The following is an 18,362-nucleotide window of genomic DNA, read 5'->3' on the forward strand; positions in this document are numbered from 1 at the left end:
GACTTTCACAGGCAGCTCCGTTATTATTTGGACAGAACAAAGCCTTTCAGAAAATCAGAGCAACTCTTTGTGTCCTATGCTACAGGTGCTCAGGGGAAGCCTATTTCCAAACAGACAATCTCAAAATGGATTGCCCACTGCATACGTTTTTGTTACTCTTTTCATGGTAAAACTGTACCTACAGGCATCAGATCTCACTCCACAAGGGCCACAGCTACCTCTGCAGCTTTCCTCAGGGGGGTTCCTACCAAAGATATTTTGGAAGCAGCCACTTGAAGTTCTGTACATACTTTCTCCAAGCACTATCACCTACCATTATACTCCAAAACTAGAGCGGGCTTTGCCACTGCAGTCTTGCAGGGCATCCTGGCTCCACCTAGTTCCACTTAGTGCCTACCACCCCTTTATTAGTTTTGGGATTCTACCCATCTGTTATGACTGCAGCTGTATGCACGATGAACATAGTACAGTTTTGTACCTACCATAAATGTAGATGTTCGAGTGCTAATACAGCTGCATTCCAGGTTTCCCTCCCTCCTTCGCCTCTTGGGACAGGCCTTATGGCTAACACCTCCTCATACAACCTCATTGGGGTATTCTTTTATGGTGTATTTGCTTGCACCTACTGTTTTTTGATTATATTGCATTTGCTTTACTACATAAATTTATGTTTTGCCTTCCTTCTGGGGGCACCTGACATTTGGGGCAAGAAAAACTGAAGAAAATGGTGTCGGCTGGTTCTTTTATACCCCTGTCGCACTGACGTCAGGGAAGAAGTGACGACAACCGACGCTGGACCTAGACTTTGGAATTTGGCCGACCGAGGACCCACCTGATGGCAGGAGAACCCATCTGTTATGACTGCAGCTGTATTAGCACTCAAACATCTACATTTATGGTAGGTACAAAACTGTACTTTCCCTCTGCTTATCCCCCAGAGGATTTTTCTTTTGATGAAACCTTGCATACACTTGGGGAGGATTACTCTGATTCTAAAAAGAGTCTTAGAGATTTCTTACTCCTGTCCCAACACAGGCCTTTAGCTATTCTTCCTGTGCTGGACATTGTTGACGATGCCTTTTCGGAATCTAGCTTGGCTGCGGACTCTTGACCTCCTGCTCCCAGAAAACCTGATAGATATTACAGGGTTCCCGATTCTCACAAGTTCCTTTTTAAAAATCCTACTGCGGATGCTGAGACCATTTCACAGGGACCCAAGGGCATTAAGGCTACTACTGCCAAAAATCCTACCCCATCTGATAGAGATTCCAGGGCCCTATATAGATGGGGTAAGAAGGTATACACCTCTACAACCTTGTCCATCAGGGCCTTAAATTGCCAGTTTCCTATGTTAAAGTATCAGCAGCATATTATTGGATTGCTTAAACAGAAAATGATGTTGATTCCTGATTGTGCTGAAAATAAGGATTTACAGGATTTAATGCATTCTGCTGAACAGGTTGGAAAACATACTTTGCAATGTGGTTTTGATTCACTAGAGGCATCTTGCAGGGCTGCTGTCACTGGGTCTGTACTTAGAAGGCATGCTTGGCTTAAGGAGCAATCTTTGCCAGATCATGTTAAAACTAAATTTCTGGATGCTCCCTTAAATCAGGACCACCTGTTTGGCAACAAAGCAGATGTTGTTCTTAAAAGGATGGTGGAAAAAGCTAAATCTATGCAAACTGTTAAAGATTTCTTACAAGTGCAGCCTCCTAGATTTAGTAGGCATTGACCCTCAAAAAATTGGTCCTTTCCTGCCTCTTCCAGGCCTTCTCAGTTCAAACCCAAAACCAGCAGAACACCCAGGCTTCAGTCCCAGGGTACGCACAGGACTAAGCAGTTAGGGGCTCCCACTTCCAAATCAGGGAAAAGTAAGACTCCCCCCTATGGTAAGCTGTCTCAATGACTTAACTTTAAAACTTCCAAGCACTTCTCAACTGAGTGCTCCTTTAGGGGGAAAGATTGCTCTGCAAGCAAAAAAACTGGGAACTCATTACCCAGGACAAATGGGTTTTAAACATAGTTTTCCAAGGATACAGATTTCACTTCCACATGTTACCAACCCCAAACAGTTGGCCAGATCTACTCCCAAATCAGTGGGCAGAGACTCAAAAGCAAGTACTCTCTCTCTTAAGAGTAAAGGCTATTCAGACTGTACCAGAAGAGGAAAATGGACAAGGTTTCTACTCAAGACTTTTCCAGGTACCCAGAAAAGACAACTCATGGCGTCCTATCCTGGACCTGTCTATCCTAAGCACCTTTTTGGTGATTCCAAAATTCAAGGATGCTAACTCTTCACCAGTTGCATCCCATGAGAGGCAAAGATGCCTGGTTGGAAACACTGGATTTAAAGGAAGCCTACCTGCACAGTCCCAGTCAGTGAATCTTGCAGAAAATACATACGCTTCAAAGCAGGCTGCATACACTATCAGTTCTCTACACTGCCCTTTGGCTTATCTACTGCGCCCAGGGTATTAACAAAGTGCCTAGCTCCAGTCATTGCATTTTGCAGGCAAAGAAATATTCAAATACAGCCATACCTGGACGATTATCTAATTCAGGCAGAAAGCCAGTACATACTTCTGAATCATCTGGCATTTGTACAAAAGGTGTTAACTTGTCTGGGGTACACCATAAACAAAAAGAAATCACTTCTGGTACGCTGTCATCAAATTATATTCTTAGGAGCAAGCTTGAACACAACTTCCCAGATAGCTTTCCTCACACCAGAGAAACAAATTAATTCGACAACTTACTTCAAACTAGTGGCCACAAAAATCCTGCTATCTGCAAGGCAAATACTGCAAGCCTTGTTGGGGTTCATGGCCTTGTGCATTATACTAATTCCATATGCAAGACTGCATATGAGGAAACTACAATGGTATCTAAAAAGTCTATGGTGTCAACATTCTTAGGATCTAGAAGCAATGATTCTTATCATACCTTGCCTACGGTTAGAATTCCTTTGGTGAGCAGTGGCCTGCCACCAAAACAAGGGACTTCCATTCACTCTACCCCTGCCACCCAAACCCTAACAACAGACGCATCAGACTATGCATGGATGCTCACCTGGCAGGGAAGTGCATTCAGGGCAAGTGAAACCCAAGTCAAATGCACCTGCATATCAATCAAAAAGAAGTGTTAGCTATACAGAATGCTCTGACAGCCTTCAAGGACCACATTCTTCCAGGACAATTAATGGTAAAGATGGACAACACCACTGTTATGTGGTACATAAACAAGCGGGGGGGGTACCCATTCTTACCCCCATCTGCCGACTAACCATGGCTCTGTGGAACACAGCCTTGAAATACCAAGTGCATCTACAAGCTCAGTTCCTGCCAGGAAAACTAAATACACTGGCAGACTAACTAAGCAGAAATCTCATTGACCCACAAAAGTGGATATTGGAACCAAATGATGTTCTTCGTGTTTCACTATTGCAGTCATTACATTTGGGTAATCTGCTGGCAGGTTGCCCTCAGTCAGCCTGAATAACAAAGTCTTGGGTCCTGCGTCGGTTGTTGTCTCCTCTTCCATGATGTTAGGTCGTCAGGGGTATAAAACATGCAGCCGATGCCATTTTAATCAGTCTTTCTTGCCGCTCGGTGCCCGAAGCAGAAATTCGCAAGTGCCCGTCGGCCGACTCCTGAAATTTTCATTTTCGAGTTTCAGAACCGAAGTCTTCAAACTAAAGCTAAGTACCCCGTTGGGGAAACTTTTTCTTGCTCCTTACCGATGTCAGTAAAAGTTAATAATTGCATTACTTGTGGAAAGCAAATACCTCATAATGATTTTCATTTGTACTGTATTCCTTACCTAGGCCCTGATCATAACGTGCCTTGCTGTCTGTTTTGTGCTAAATTTAACCAATGCACTATTAAGCTTCTGTATATTTTTGCTTCTAAATATTTTGTTTCAAGATCTAACTACCCTGAAATGTCGTTGGTTAGCAATCCGACTACCGGAGTTCACAAAAAACGCAAGGAAAAAGACAGTGACCGTCGAGGTCCAAAACCGACGACGAAGCTTCTCCTAAGCCAGTTGCCAGTTCGCCGGTACTCAGTGAGGCACTTTTGCAGCCCCTGATACCCGCTACTTTTGAGTCGCAGGCCTCTACCGAGACCCATTCGGAGTCTGGTATGTCGCGAGATTCTGAAAGTATTGAACCCGCGGATGTCTCTCCCTTGGATCTAAGGAGCATTCAACATGTTGATCACCAAATGGGGGTTCCCAGATATAGATCTGTTTGCCTCCCCCCAGAACTACCAACTGGACAAATTCTGCACAAGGACTCCCCACAAACAAGCTTGGAAAGTGGATGCTCTGTCCTTTAGCTGGAAAAATCTTATCAGTTTATGCCTTTCCTCCTCTGCCTGTCCTCTCCAAAGTACTACTAAAGATCAAACAGGACAAACCAAGGATGATACTGATTGCACCAGACTGGCCTCGCCAACACTGGTAGCCCCTGCACAGTGTGTCACAGTTGGCCCCATGGCACCTACCTCAGACCCCTACCCTGCTGTCTCAGCAGGAGAGCCAGATTCTGCACCCCCAGCTTCAAACCCTGAACCTGGCAGCCTGGCTAATTACCTAATCTCACCATTACCATCCCTCGGTAAACAAGTGTTGGATGTCATTTTAGAGGCAAGGAGGCCTAGTACTAGAAAATCTTACGCTGAAAAATGGAAAAGATTCTGTGCCTGGAACCAAACTCAAGGAATGGCCACAGCAGCGCTCAGTTTACCTCAGATTTTACAATACTTAACTGAGATGCTTCACAAGGGCCTTTTCCTTTTCCTCCATCAAAATTCACGCCTCCGCCATTTCAGCTCATTACAACACAGAACCACCCCTCTTTTCTCACCCACTGCTCAAGCAGTTTCTCAGAGGGGCCAGTAACTTAAGACCACCCAGGAGAGCCACAAATCCAGCCTGGGACCTTAATTTTTTATTGGAAAAACTCACTCTTCCTCCTCTTGAGCCAGTTGCAACTGCAGAGTTAAAATTCCTTTCTTGGAAAACAGCTTTCCTTTTAGCAATCACTTCAGCAAGAAGGGTATCTGAATTACAGGTCCTTATGGCAGTGGAGCCTTTCATCATCTTTCATGCGGACAGGGTGTCCCTCAGGACCAATCCCTCTTTCATGCCCAAGATGGTATCCAGTGTGGCTCTTAATCCATCCATTCATTTGCCAACCTTCTTTTCTAATCCACAGAACAAAGGGGAATGGATACTGCACTCCTTAGATGTGCACAGACAACTTAGATTTTACTTGGACAGGACTAAACCTCAAAGGAAATCTGAACAACTGCTGGTGGCATTTGCTGCAGGGGCAGAGGGGAAGTCTATTTCAAAGCAAACCATTTCTAAATGGATAGGCCATTGCATTCATCTCTGCTATAAGCACCATGGAAAACCTATCCCACAGGAGATTAGACCCCATTCAACCAGGGCTGCTTCTACCTCTGCAACCTTTCTCAGTGGTGTCCCTACCAAAGAATCCTAGAAGCTGCTACCTGGAGTTCTGTACATACTTTCACCAAGCATTACCATTTTCTCTAAATCCAGAGCTGGCTTTGCCACTGCAATCTTGCAGGGCCGTATAGCTGGCCTTAATGCTATCTAAATTCCTCCTCCCATCCTTAGCTTTGGGAATCTACCCAAATGTGATGACTGCAACAGTGAAACACGAAGAACATAGTACAGTTGTGTACACTTACCATAAATGTAGATGTTTGAGTGTATTCACTGTTGCAGTCCTGGTTACTCTCCCTCCAGTCCCCTGACTTCTTTTGGCTATACCTCTATTCTCCTTTACTATACTTAAAAGTTTTTGGTGTATTTGCTTTTTTGTTGGAGGTATAACGTTGTATATATATATATATTTAATTGCTTCCCATTAAGGGGGGCACCTGACTTCTGGGGCAAGATAAACTGATGTAATGGCGTCGGCTGCATGCTTTATACCCCTGACTACCTGACATCACTGAAGATGAGACAGCAACTGACGCAGGACCCAAGACTTTGATAATCAGGCCGACTGAGGGCTACTGCAAGCAGATAACCCAAATGTGATGACTGCAACATTGAATACACTCGAACATCTACATTTATGGTACGTGTACACAACTGTACTTTTCCCATCATCAGGTTGGGAGTCTATCATTCAGACAGCCATCAGGGGTGGGCTGTGATTTTTTTCTTTATTCAGCTGCTTCCTCACTTGCACATAGCACAAAGCTGTGGAGGGGAGACATGCATTGGGCCAATGGCAAACCTCATCCCCTCAGTGTTGATGTAGCCCTGCCACCACCCCCCTCCCCCAAAGTATGACAGGTGGATTCCCTGATCTCCACCAGGGAAATTACACCTATCCCCCCTAGTGCAGGCAACCCTCCTCACTTCCTAGGAAAGGTGAGCAGGCCATGCCCTTTCAATCTTCCACCTTCCATCCTAGCAGTCAGGGTTGCTGATCAAACTCCAGATATCAGAGTCGCACTTGGGTGTCTATCCCTGGCCACTTTAGAGCCAGGCAAGAATTATTTGAAATCAGGATTACGAGTCCAATACTCACAAGGTGACATTATTTTTTCAGGTCAGGGAGGCAACGCAGTATTTTCTTTTTGTTAATTTTGCTAAACCAAGTGTCTTTCGTATGCTGTATGAAATCTTTTGATTATTTTAAATTTACTGAAATTAATTTATTCCATGTATTCAACTTTGTTTTCTTTTTAAGGCTCAGCAAAAAGGAGAAGAAGAATTACAGATGAAAGAGAGTTGCGCATTCCTTTGGAGTATGGGTATGCAACTGCAAATGTTCTTTTTTATTGATCATATACTTGTTAACAGTGTTATAATTATAACTGTAAGAGGTAAAAGTATAATAAATCAGTGTACAGTTGAAGTCCTGTTTTGTATAACATTGCTAAAAATGCAAAGTTTATTTTTTGGAGATATGTCTTAAATTTCTTGATTACTAATTTCTTTCGGGTATATTAAGTTATGTTGCATAATGGTATTATAACTTTCATGGTAGTGTTTGGAGAAGAATATTATGTTCTTCAGCATGTTTTGCATGAAACATTACTGTTATTTGACAATTGCCATTGAAATGAGATTCAGTGAATTCTGGTTTGATAAGTTGTGTCCGTTTTTCTTTTAATATATGCATTTTCAGATACATTGAAGTAATTACTGCCCAATAAACTGTAGCATTTAATGTTGTAAATTAATCAGTTCATCCAGTGTTTTTTCTGTTTGTTCTCTCATTTCACTAGTTCATTAAGCATGAGTTTATCCCTTAGAAGTGTATTTCAATGGCTTAGTCTTCTAGGTAGTACCTGAATCTCTTTTTGTATTTACTGTACTTTGACATTAGTTGGTAGCGTCATTAGTTTAAAAGCAAATAACAGAAAGCAGCACTTGGGGTTTTACATAGGTCTTCAAGCTTTGAATATCACAGTCTATCCTTTTACATTCTTCATTAGATTGTTTTTTAAATGTTTGTGTGTTAGAAATGACCCATACCTCTTAGCTCAATTGTCATGAACAAAGCCCAAAAAATCTGGGACAGATTTTAAATGCTGCTCTTATAAACTTAGAAAATTGCGAAAATGTCATGTTTTGCATTGGTATGCCTTTTCTGAAGGATATGAAGTCCGAAGCCCCACTGTCTGTCATTCTGTAGTGACTGTAGTCCTCACTGATTTGCCAGAAAAAATAAACTTTGCAAGGAATGTACTGAGAATATCAGGTGAAGTCAGGGACAGATGAGAGTCATGACAATGACTTTAACATACACATATTGCATTCATGTAGTAAAACATTTTTTTTATCAGTTGAAAGTCTGTTTATTTTTTATGAAACACTTGATATTTAAGCATTCCTTTATGCAAACTTAGCCCCCCCCCCATTGGTTATGTGATGGAGTAGGTACCATTTACTAAAACTTTGTCTGTAGCCTGCATACTAGAGGAGCCAACAAGAGGGGGTGGAATTGAGCAATCATTGCTGCCTTATCCATCTATAGAGAGGGAGGTGGTCCAGTCAATGCAGTGCTGGCATCCACTATGAACAGGTGCATTTTATTTATTTATTTATTTAATTGTTTACTGGGGTAGAACACCGATCAAAGAATGACCGACTACTGGCTCAGTCCGGGTTACATTATAATGTAACAAAACAATGTGCAGTATATAAATGGTTTTAATTTATGAATAAGCATAGACTATCTGACAGTTATATACGTAGAAGATCTAACCAACTACATATATGTATAGTTGCATAATTGGAATAAAAAAAGAAGACTAGAACTAAAGCAGGAGAAGTAGGTGTGCTAAAGATAAGAGTAGTTGTAGCCAGGTTAGGAAGTCCAATAGAAACCTGAAAGGTGAAAATGGGGATTACATTATGTGTTGTGGGTTTAGAGCAATAATGGGTTTGGTAAGCTGAGTCACAGTTTAGGATGTGTGAGTAAATCAAGTGGCTATGTAGGAGGTTAAGGTACTATGCAGTTGGAGATATCGTTTTGTGATATGTCCTTAGATGGGCAGTTTGCATAGTTTTGGGGCCAGTACAGACAAGAATTGACAAGTAGAGTGCAATTTAAGAGAAGATGTTTAAAGGGAGGGACCAAATTTGGCATGGCTTTTTAAGTTATAGGTTTGAGTGGCAGTTAAAAGTTTTAAAGAAAGAGGGGAGGGGGTGTCATATCTGAGGATTTTGAAGACAAAGATACCATGTAGATGATTTGATTTGGCTTGTAATGGAAGCCACTTAAGCTTTTGAAAGAGTAAGGCAGTGTTGTTCATCACATGGTAGTTAGCTATGAATCAGCAAATTCTGTTGGAGTGGGTTTGAACAGTGGCAGTATTTTTAAAAAAAGTTTGAAAAGGTCAAGTCAGACAAGGAGGATACCTTTTCCTATAACAGCCCTTGTAGGATCTGAGAGCAGGTGAGATATTTTGTTGGTCAAGAAGAGTAGACTGTTTATCTTGGTTTTCACCTTTTCCTGTGTGCTCATGGAAGTTTTAGGACTGATCTAGCTAGGTCCCTAAATATCTAAAGGAGGTGCTGGTTTCAATAGAGTCTTATCACAGTCAAGTATATTAAAGGACTGCAGGGATTTGGATATTTTGTTTTGTGCGTGTGTGCCAGATAACATGGACTTTTTTTTTTTTTTACATCAAACAATAGTTTATTAGAGTTCAACCAATGCTGTAGCTCAAGAAGGGCCTTTTGAAGTTGAGTTTCAGTTGTATGATGTGAGGGATCAGATATATAGATGAACATATCATCTGCATAAAGAGATAGTGGTAAATGGGGCAGGTCTAGTGGGAATTTGTTGATGAAGACTGAGAATAGAAGTGGATGGAGCCCTGTGGGACTCCAGAGTGAATGAAAGAACTGGTGGAGAGACTAAGTCCTATTCTTACTTGGAAGGAGTGGTTGGACAGAAAGTCTTTGATCTATGAGTGGTATCAGGACTGACCCAAATGTTTTGCAGATGAAGCAATAGAATTGGTTAGTAGACCATATCAAAGGCATGGGTTAAATCAATGACCAAAGCTCCAGTAAGATTCCTTTATCAGTATAAGTTAAGATGCTATATATCAGGGTCCGTAGAGCATTCATTGTGGTCCTATCAGCCAAAAGTCATGCTGTTTGATGGAGAGCCAGGAGTATTTTTATAGGCAAGTTGGTTGCATATCATTTTTTCAGGAATTTAACCAAGGATGAGTAGGATGGTCATGAGGTGGAAGTGACTGCAAGAAAATGGCTTTGTTTCTTTTGGTATTGGTTTTGTAAAAGATCTCTAAATATTTGTCATAGTATTTGTAGCAAAGGTTGTTAATGTGCTTAAGAGGGATAGAGATGAAATTTCAGTAGAGGTACAAGAACTAAGGTCAGATATTGTTAGGTCCAGATGATGAGTCCATACAAATCTGTTCAGGTAGGATTAAAATTTGTTTAGAGGTACATCTTGAAGTAAAAAGGTAGAATGAAATTAGAGTGGTGGGGTGGAGCTATCTTTTTTGTGCTGCTGCATTGCGGGTAGGCGCTGATGTTGGAAGGCTTGAGAATTCTCTAGAAGTCAGAAAGTGTAAGATTACCCAATGGTGTGTTCCTTGAATTGATTTTCATTTAGGGAGGATCTTCCTGTTAGCTTGCTTGCTTCTTGTCAGAAATTTTTAGGGGAGTGAAGAAAGGCGGTTTGTTTAGTTTATAGGTGTGTGACCTCTGAGTCTATGGGTGGCATGTTAGGTCACATTCCTCAGAGATTTGTAATGGTCAAGGTTTTTGGGAGTGAGGTCATGTTTCCACATTTCCCAGGCTTCATCACATTCTTTCATTAGGGATTTAAGCTCTTTAGTGAGCCATTCAGTTTTAGAGTATTTCAGTGGCCTTCAGATCACTGGGAAGTGGGTATCCTGAAGTGAGAGTAACAGTCTGTTAGTTTACTGGCAGCAGTGTTAGCATCAGAAAGGGAGAGTACAAGGTCCATTCAGTGGTAGCTAGTTTTAAGTTTAGAATGGGGATTTTATGTTGTTTTGTAGGAAGAATGTGATGGGGCAGTAATCACTAAAAGTGGGCGAATGAACAGGGATAGAGGAGATGTTGTCTGGATGAGTTGTAATAATTAGGACAAGAAGTAAGTGCTGATTAGATGTGGAATTGTGTCTAATGGGGATGTCTAGTAGTTGGAGTAGGCTGAGGTCTGCAGGAAATTCATTTAAATCATGCGTTATTGGACCCAGAAGGATTAGGTTAAAGTTACCCAGTATAATGATGCATTTATTTGTTTTGGTGAGAGGAATTATGGGCAGGAGTATTTTTTTAAGTTTGTGGAGAGAAGCAGGAGGTGACGGGCAATTGCCAGGTATAGGTTCTGTGATGGCTTGATTGGAAGGTTTGTTAGTAACCAGTTGGGGTCAGAGTCAGTGGCTGTATTGGCTTGGAAAATAACTGAGATGTTAATAGAGAATTTATGCAGTAGCTTAACACCACCACCAGGTCTGGTGCTTGGCCAGGCATCAAATTAATAAGAATTCCCAGGGAAGAAATGTGTATGGCAATAACTATTATCCAGCCAAGACTCAGTTATGGCAAGGAAATGAGGGATGTGGGAGCTCAAAAAAGGGCTTATGCTGTTACTCTTGTTTCTAATGCTTTTAGTGTTAAGAAGTGCACATAACAAAGACCCTGACTTTGGTGTGAATGTGGGCTTGTGAGTCTGAGACGTGTAGAGATTATGCCATTGATGTGGGTGGGGAAGAAATAGGATGATGGGAGAACGGGAATGCAACAAGCAGGCAAGATGAGAAGATGTTGTCTTGACAGAGGATGTGAGGTGGGAAGAGTGACTTTTCGACTGAGGTGAAAAATGTAGTAGTGGGTTAGCAGGTGATGTTCAGAGGGCTGAAGATGTGCTTTGGCTTCAGCTTGTATGTCTTGTGTGGAGTGTGAAATTTAGTAGGATATCTGAGCTAAGAGTTGGTGTTACAGTGTGTGTTATGCAGCTTTGAGAGGTTGGTCAGATAGTGGGTATGGTGCAGAAAGGTTGAATCTGAATATCTGAAGGGTGGCCATGGAATTGAGGTGAAAGTGAAGTGGGCCACATTCCTATGCTTGCATGAGACATTCAGTCTGTAGTTGCTCAGTAGGACCTGCAAGGTTTGCTCCTGCCTGAGAAGTATTTAGCAGGTAAGAGTAAAAAAGTTTGTTTGATTTTGATTTTCAACTGAAGGCAGGGGCACCTTAAAGTAAAAAGATATCCCAGGGCAATCTCAGATAATTCCCAAGTATGTTCGTCTAAAATAAAAAGTCAGTTGGGACAGATGGAAATAAAAGTAGAAGAACTGCAGGAAAGCAAGGGGGTTTGACCACAATTGAAAGTTATTAGCTTACTGTCTGTGTTAGCAGCAGCCATAACTACACATCCAAAACACTAAACTGCAGCTGTGGCTGTATTCAGCAGTCCTTAAGAATACATCAGCTAAAAACACACCATAAAAAAGATAAGTAAATCTTTCTGCATTAGTTGCCTTATTTCTTTTGACAGAAGTTCTGTAAGGCTCTGTAACTTCACTTGGCTGTGAGGGGAAACGGGGATTGGTAACTGAGAGCTGTAGAGGTGCTGCCTGTTTGGCACTGTCTTGCAGAACTTGGATGCAGAAAACATGTGTGGCTGCTGGAAAGCACAGTCTTTGAGGAGGGGGGTGCTTGGCTTTACCAAGGTGATGACAGTAACCTTTTCTGTACGTCTATAGATGGAGGTATTAAAAGTACACAGTGCTGCAGGTGCTTACAGGAGATGGGGCAGGGCAGTAAAAAAAAAAAAAAAAGGTAAAAATGTTGCTCTGCATCATTACTGATGATATGTTCAGAGGCAAGGTGATAATTGGGTAGTACTGCAGCTTGGAGACCATTAGGAAAATGGTCTTTGTGAAACACATTGATGGCCCCTGTCATGGTGTAGGGTACTGGGGAAGCTTAAGGTAGACACTCAGTTCCTCTGGATGAGGATGTGCCCCCCCCCGCCCCCTTGGCAAAGCAAAACGTAAATGCAGAGTGGGGCACAAACCAACTTAATGTTTGCATGGATGAAGGATTCCTCCAATTGGCTACAGCCTCTTCTAGCAACAGGTTCCACTCTGGATGTGGAACGCACGGGAGCAAGACCTGTAAGGAGAGGTGGGATAGTGGTTGTCAGAAAATAAGTCATTTAAAACGATCTGCCAGGCTTACAGTTTTTTTTCAACAGTTATTTATATTCTTATGCAGTTTGTTGGTTCCAGATTGTAAAAAGCAAAACCACAGTTCAGGATCAAGGAATAACTCGCAGCTTTTCGCGTATAAATCCTTTAATCACCACTTTCGTCAAAGACTTCATCAGAAACAAAACAAACTAAGACATTTCTACTTATATATCACAGTCAATTAAACAATTTACTTCATTAAATAATTATCATATAAAATTAACTTTAACTCGTTTGTAAATCATCTGTTGAACCACATATATACTTAAAAAGGTAGCAACCTTTCAGTGGATATTTTATTACACTCCCCCCCCCCCTTTTTTTTACATATACATTTCTTTTAAATGGTATTTGTTTTTATAACAATGTATTTCACTTTTTAAGTGTATGTATGCATGTATGTATATATATATATATATATATATATATATATATATATATATATATGTGTGTGTGTGTGTGGTTCAACAGATGATTTACAAATGAGTTCAAGTGAATTTTATATGATTATTTAAGTAAATTGTTTAATTGACTGTGATATAGAAGTAGAAATGTCTTAGTTTGTTTTATTTCTGATGAAGTCTTTGACGAAAGTGGCGATTAAAGGATTTATACGCTAAAAGCTGTGAGTTATTCCTTGATCCTGTACTGTGGTTTTGCTTTTTTCAGTGAAGTGGTTGCACCTTCTTGTTACTTGTTATTGGTTCCAGATTGTATTGTTGTTTCAAAGGAAATAGCTTCAAAGGATTTTAGTTTTATTTTGAAATTTAAGAACTGCATATACCTTTCTGATATGACTCCCCCTTTATTGCTGAAATAGTTAACAATGTAATTGCATTCTGCTTCTTGCAAAACTGTGACAACTGAGCTGCGTTTAAGGCTGAGAAAAGGAAGAAACCCAACACTGTTAAAAATAAGGCTCCTACTTTAGAAGGAGGAAAGTGGAAATCTAATGGTGAAAAAAAAGTGGTGATGTCAGTCTCTCCTTTATTCTCACTGATGGGGTCAGATCCAATCCATCTCAGCCTTTTACAAAAGCTTGAGGCCTTCAACAAAGCTTGTGGGCATTGTCCCTTACCCATAATGCAACACCCTAACTTCCCCTGATCTCGTTTTCTGCTCTGCGTAAGATGTGGTACCTAAGCAAGCTCTGGGCTAAGTACTTTCATTATTATTTAAATCTCCTCTTAAACCTAACTGTTTTTTATTATTAGTTAATTTAATATAGTTTCTCTGACTTTGTGTATCCTTACCCATTTTTTCATGTATAGAGAGTGAGTGTTGATCCCCTTTGCTTCCCCTTAACATCTTTTTAAGTTAGAGGACATCTGCTAATGTCTGTTTAAGTTAGAGGATGTTTATTCCTCTCTTTCTTCTCCCCTTCCTCTCTTTTATTGTCCATTTGAGTTAGAGATGATTTCTGTTTTATGTACAATATATATATATATATATATATATATATATATATATATATATATATATATATATATATATATATAAAATTCTTGCTAGCTTCTAAAGTTTTTTCTGTCCTTTTAATTTAGAGGATGTTTTCTGCCATATGTGTCTGTCTGATTGTGTGTGCTAATTGTTTTTTTCTGCGTAGTTGATAAATATGTCTCAGAAGCAAGAAGGGAAACCTCTTGGTTTCAAGAAATGTGAACAGTGTGGAAAGAAGATACCCCTAAGTGATTCACACATTGTGTGTGTATTGTCTTGTTCCATGTGCCATGATTTTAACCAAAAAAAGGTTGTGATGGAGGGCAAAAACAAACTTATTTTACTGGGGCTGCTGAAAACTCCTTTCTTTGAGATTATTTCTACTGAGTCCACTTCCAAATCTGATGAATCTGCAAAGTCTGACAAACCACTAAAATGTTCCTCTTTGACGCCAAAGTCTTCCTCTGAGCCAAAGAGTTTGTCGGAGCAGCTGAAACCCTTGGCTTTGACCTCTTCATCTCCCATTGAATTTAGATATTGGAGCTATACCCTTCTCTGGAACCAACACCTTCTTGGCTCCCATCTCCCTTTCTAGTAAAGTCAAGGTCTCCAACCCTTTCTACTCTGTCTACCAGGAGTTTGTCCGACAGTGATGTGGATAGGGTAGTGCAGAGGCTGCTAAAGACACTAGCCTTGGCCAAGTTGTTATTGGATCCAAACCCAAAGGAATTGGATCAGACACAGTCCTCCCCTTTGGCACCTGCTCCTCCTTCGATCCATCTCCTGGTTTTGGAGCCTGAAGATTTAGATTTCCAACTTGTGTCTGTTTCAGATTCAGGACCCCATATTCCTCAGATCTGATGTCTGCCCCAAGTGTTTCTGCCCAGTCGGAGCAAAACTCTCCGGTCGAGTCTGCAGAGCCGGTTTGGATCTCTCTGGATTTGACCCTGCTTCTGGGGGCTTCGGCATGCATGAATTTGGCTCTTACCTCTGCCTTGGAGCTTCTGTCTTCTACGCCGGAGATTCCTTTGGCGCCGACAACCTTTTTGTCGGATCCGGGGTGTTCTACGGAGCAGGCACAGACTGCCTTTGGGGTCATTAGGAGGGTTTTGACTACATCCCAGCCTAAGACACAGTCTGTCTCTGATCTTCTTCCCAGTTCTGTGCAGGTGTCCTTTGCCTTCTCACATACCCTCTTCACAGGACCACAGAGACCCCAGGCCTCAGGATATCCAACAGGGGACACCCCTCTCTTCTGAAACTTCCCTAGACTTCCCCATTGGGAAGGTCCCTCTGAAGAAGACTTGCAAGAGGAATCCTCTCGAATCCCCAGAGGAGTCTATCACATCCAATACTGATCTCGATGAGGCAAAAGGGTCCCCATGGTCACCTGCTGAAGATGTCTCTTTTGGAGACATTCTGGAAATTTGAAAACAGGGGGGTGACTGGCAGTCCACATCCCCTTCAGCTGAGGAGTCAGTATAACTGAAGGCTTTTGGGTCTTACCCCTCAACCTCTTGGGTGACCCCTCCTTCTGATGAGCTTATCGAGTTAGTCACTCGAAAGGCTTGGGAGACCCCAGATTCCATAGAGCCGACTCCAAGGAGGCCAAGTAAGTATATTACTGCCTCCAAGGTGAAGCCATTCTTAAATAAAGGTGTAGCAGTTGATGCCATAGTCATGGCGGCGGCTACTAAAAAGGAACTATCTGAGAGCAGTTCCTCTATCCATCCTCCAAATAAGGATTCCAGGACCATGGATAGGTATGGAAAGCACATCTTTTCATCATTGACCTTTGCCTTACAGTCGCTGAACTACTTGACCCACTTTACCAGATTACAGAGGGATCTGCTGAAAGAACTTTCAGACTCCCTCCAAGGAGCTGTAGCTGACATGGCACCAGATAAAATCACCACTCAACTCATCACTCTCCATTCAGTCGTAACCTTTTCCATGAGATTTGTATCTTATGCAGCAGATGAAATGAGTAGGGCTTCGGGTTTGGGTATCTCTCTCAGGAGGTAGGCGTGGATGCGTCTTTACAATTTCGTGGAGCTCTTCAAGTCTTCCTTCATTAATGCCCCTTTTGATGGCTCTTCAGGCCTAAAGTAAAAGAAACGCTTACCAGGTGTGAGCAGGAAGTCAAGACCTTGTCTGCCTTTGGAGTATGTTTTTCCACACCTACCTGACCCTTTCCCAAAGGTCAGAGAGGTAGTGGGAAGATGTGGTCAGAAAATTACAAAGGTCTTTCCAGGACACACAGGGTGAAAGTTCCCTTAGAGGCAGAGGGGGTATCAGTAAAGGAAGATTCTGCCCTCGCAGCAGGGGAGGCCTGAGAATCAGGGCTACAGACCATCTGTCTTTGGTAGGCCGTTTCAGCACTCCTGAACGGGTGCCCGATTGCTCACCACTGGAGGCAGTCAGATGGCAGTTGTCTCTGCACTGTGAAACCGGGCAAAAGATAAATGACAAATGGGTGCAGGGCATTAATATTCAGGGGATATATTATTCCCTTCTCCTTCCCCAGTCCCTCAACAAATCCGTTCCAGATGTTCCACACAGTCAGAAGGAACAAGCAATATTAGAAATTCAAAAATTGCTAAGAAAAAGAGTCCTCCAAGAAGTCCCCACAGACCAGAAAGGATCTGGAACTTATTCAAGGTTCTTTTTAGTTCCAAAGAAAACAGGGGACTGGAGACCCATCTTGGATGTCAGCAGTCTGAACAAATCTGTGAAAAAGACCAAGTTCCAGATGGTGACACTGCAGCCGATACTTCCATTCCTGGAAAAAGACAGTTGGATGTGCTGTGTAGACTTTCAGGATGCGTACTACCACATATGAATGGAAAGGTGATCCAGAAGGTACTTTTGGCTTCCGGCTAGGAGCCAACCACTTCCAGTTTTGAGCTGTGTCCTTTGGACTCAGTACAGCTCCCAGGATGTTCACCAAATGCTTGATAGCAGTGGCGGCTCACCTGAGATGCCTGGGATTCCGGGTGTTTCCGTATCTGGACATCTGGCTCATAACCGCCCCGACCAGGCATCTTCTGCTGCAAGACAAGTGACTATACTCTACAACTCTGTTCCTCCCTAGGTGTTACCATAAATTAAGAAAAATCTAGTCTAGAGCCATGTAAGAGCTTGGTCTTCATATGAGCAGAGAGAAACACAGCTGCAATGATAGCAAAACTTCCACAAGACAGAGTAGATGATCTTTGCCGTTATGTAAGATTGTTAATCAGGAAGGAATGAGCTTCTGCCAAACTAGTTCTCCAAGTACTTGGAAAAATGGCTGCTTCAATTATTCTCATTCTCCTAGCTTGTCTCCATATGAGAATACTTCAGTGGTTACTTTCAACACACTGGTCAATTCTAGAACTTCCTATGATGCACAAAACCATGATAACCAATTCCTGCAAAAAAGATCTCCAATGTTGGATTTATTCTCCTCTGGTATCTCAAGGCCGTCACTTTATCCCACATCATCCGCAAGCCACGGTGACCACGGATGGTTCCCAGATAAGGTGGAGGGGACATTATCTCAGGAAGACAGTTCAAGGCATCTGGCAACAACACGAGGCTCAATTGCACATAAACATCCTGGAGATGAGGGCGGTGCTTTTGGTGTTGGAAGCATTTCAGGACTCCCTCCCTCTAGGAATGATAGCAATCTAATCAGACAACATGTCTCTGTTCTGGTACATAAACAAACGGGGGGGGGGGACCAAATCTTACCCCTTTTGTCGAGACGCCATAAGGGCCTGGCAATGGGCAACAATTTCCATCCTCCTTTTGATAGCAATGCACTTTCCGGGGAACTCCAACATAATTGCAGACAAATTGATCATAGCAATTTTCAGGTCGCATGTGTGGTCCGTCAGTCAGAAAGTTGAGGAAGAGATCTTCGAAAATAGGGACAGCCTTGCTGCAACCTCTTTGCATCCCCCACCATTGCCAAATGCAGCAACTGTTTTGTCCTGATCTCTCCTGCAGGGTAGTCACCAAGGGATGCACTTGTTTACAGTTGGCCCCCGGGACTTCTTTATGCTTTCCCTCCAATTCCTCTAATTCCCAAATTTTTGCAAAAAGCAAGTCTGTTGGATACTACTTATCGTAAATAATTCTAATTGCTCCCTACTGGCCTCAACAAATTTGGTT

General features: G+C 42.0%; 1 protein-coding gene across 1 annotated transcript in view; it reads left to right on the forward strand.

The window, feature by feature from the left end:
- The window catches only part of BAZ2B (bromodomain adjacent to zinc finger domain 2B), a 3,835,724-nt gene that overhangs the window by 1,849,398 nt on the left and 1,967,964 nt on the right, over window positions 1-18,362 (forward strand). The window contains exon 13 of the mRNA XM_044074749.1: window positions 6,743-6,806. Within this exon, the coding sequence (XP_043930684.1) occupies window positions 6,743-6,806 (64 nt within the window). The remainder of the gene's footprint in view (window positions 1-6,742; window positions 6,807-18,362) is intronic.

The sequence above is a fragment of the Protopterus annectens genome, chromosome 6.part0 (assembly GCF_019279795.1).
Source record: "Protopterus annectens isolate FY-2018-M chromosome 6.part0, PAN1.0, whole genome shotgun sequence".
Lineage (NCBI taxonomy): Eukaryota > Metazoa > Chordata > Ceratodontiformes > Protopteridae > Protopterus > Protopterus annectens.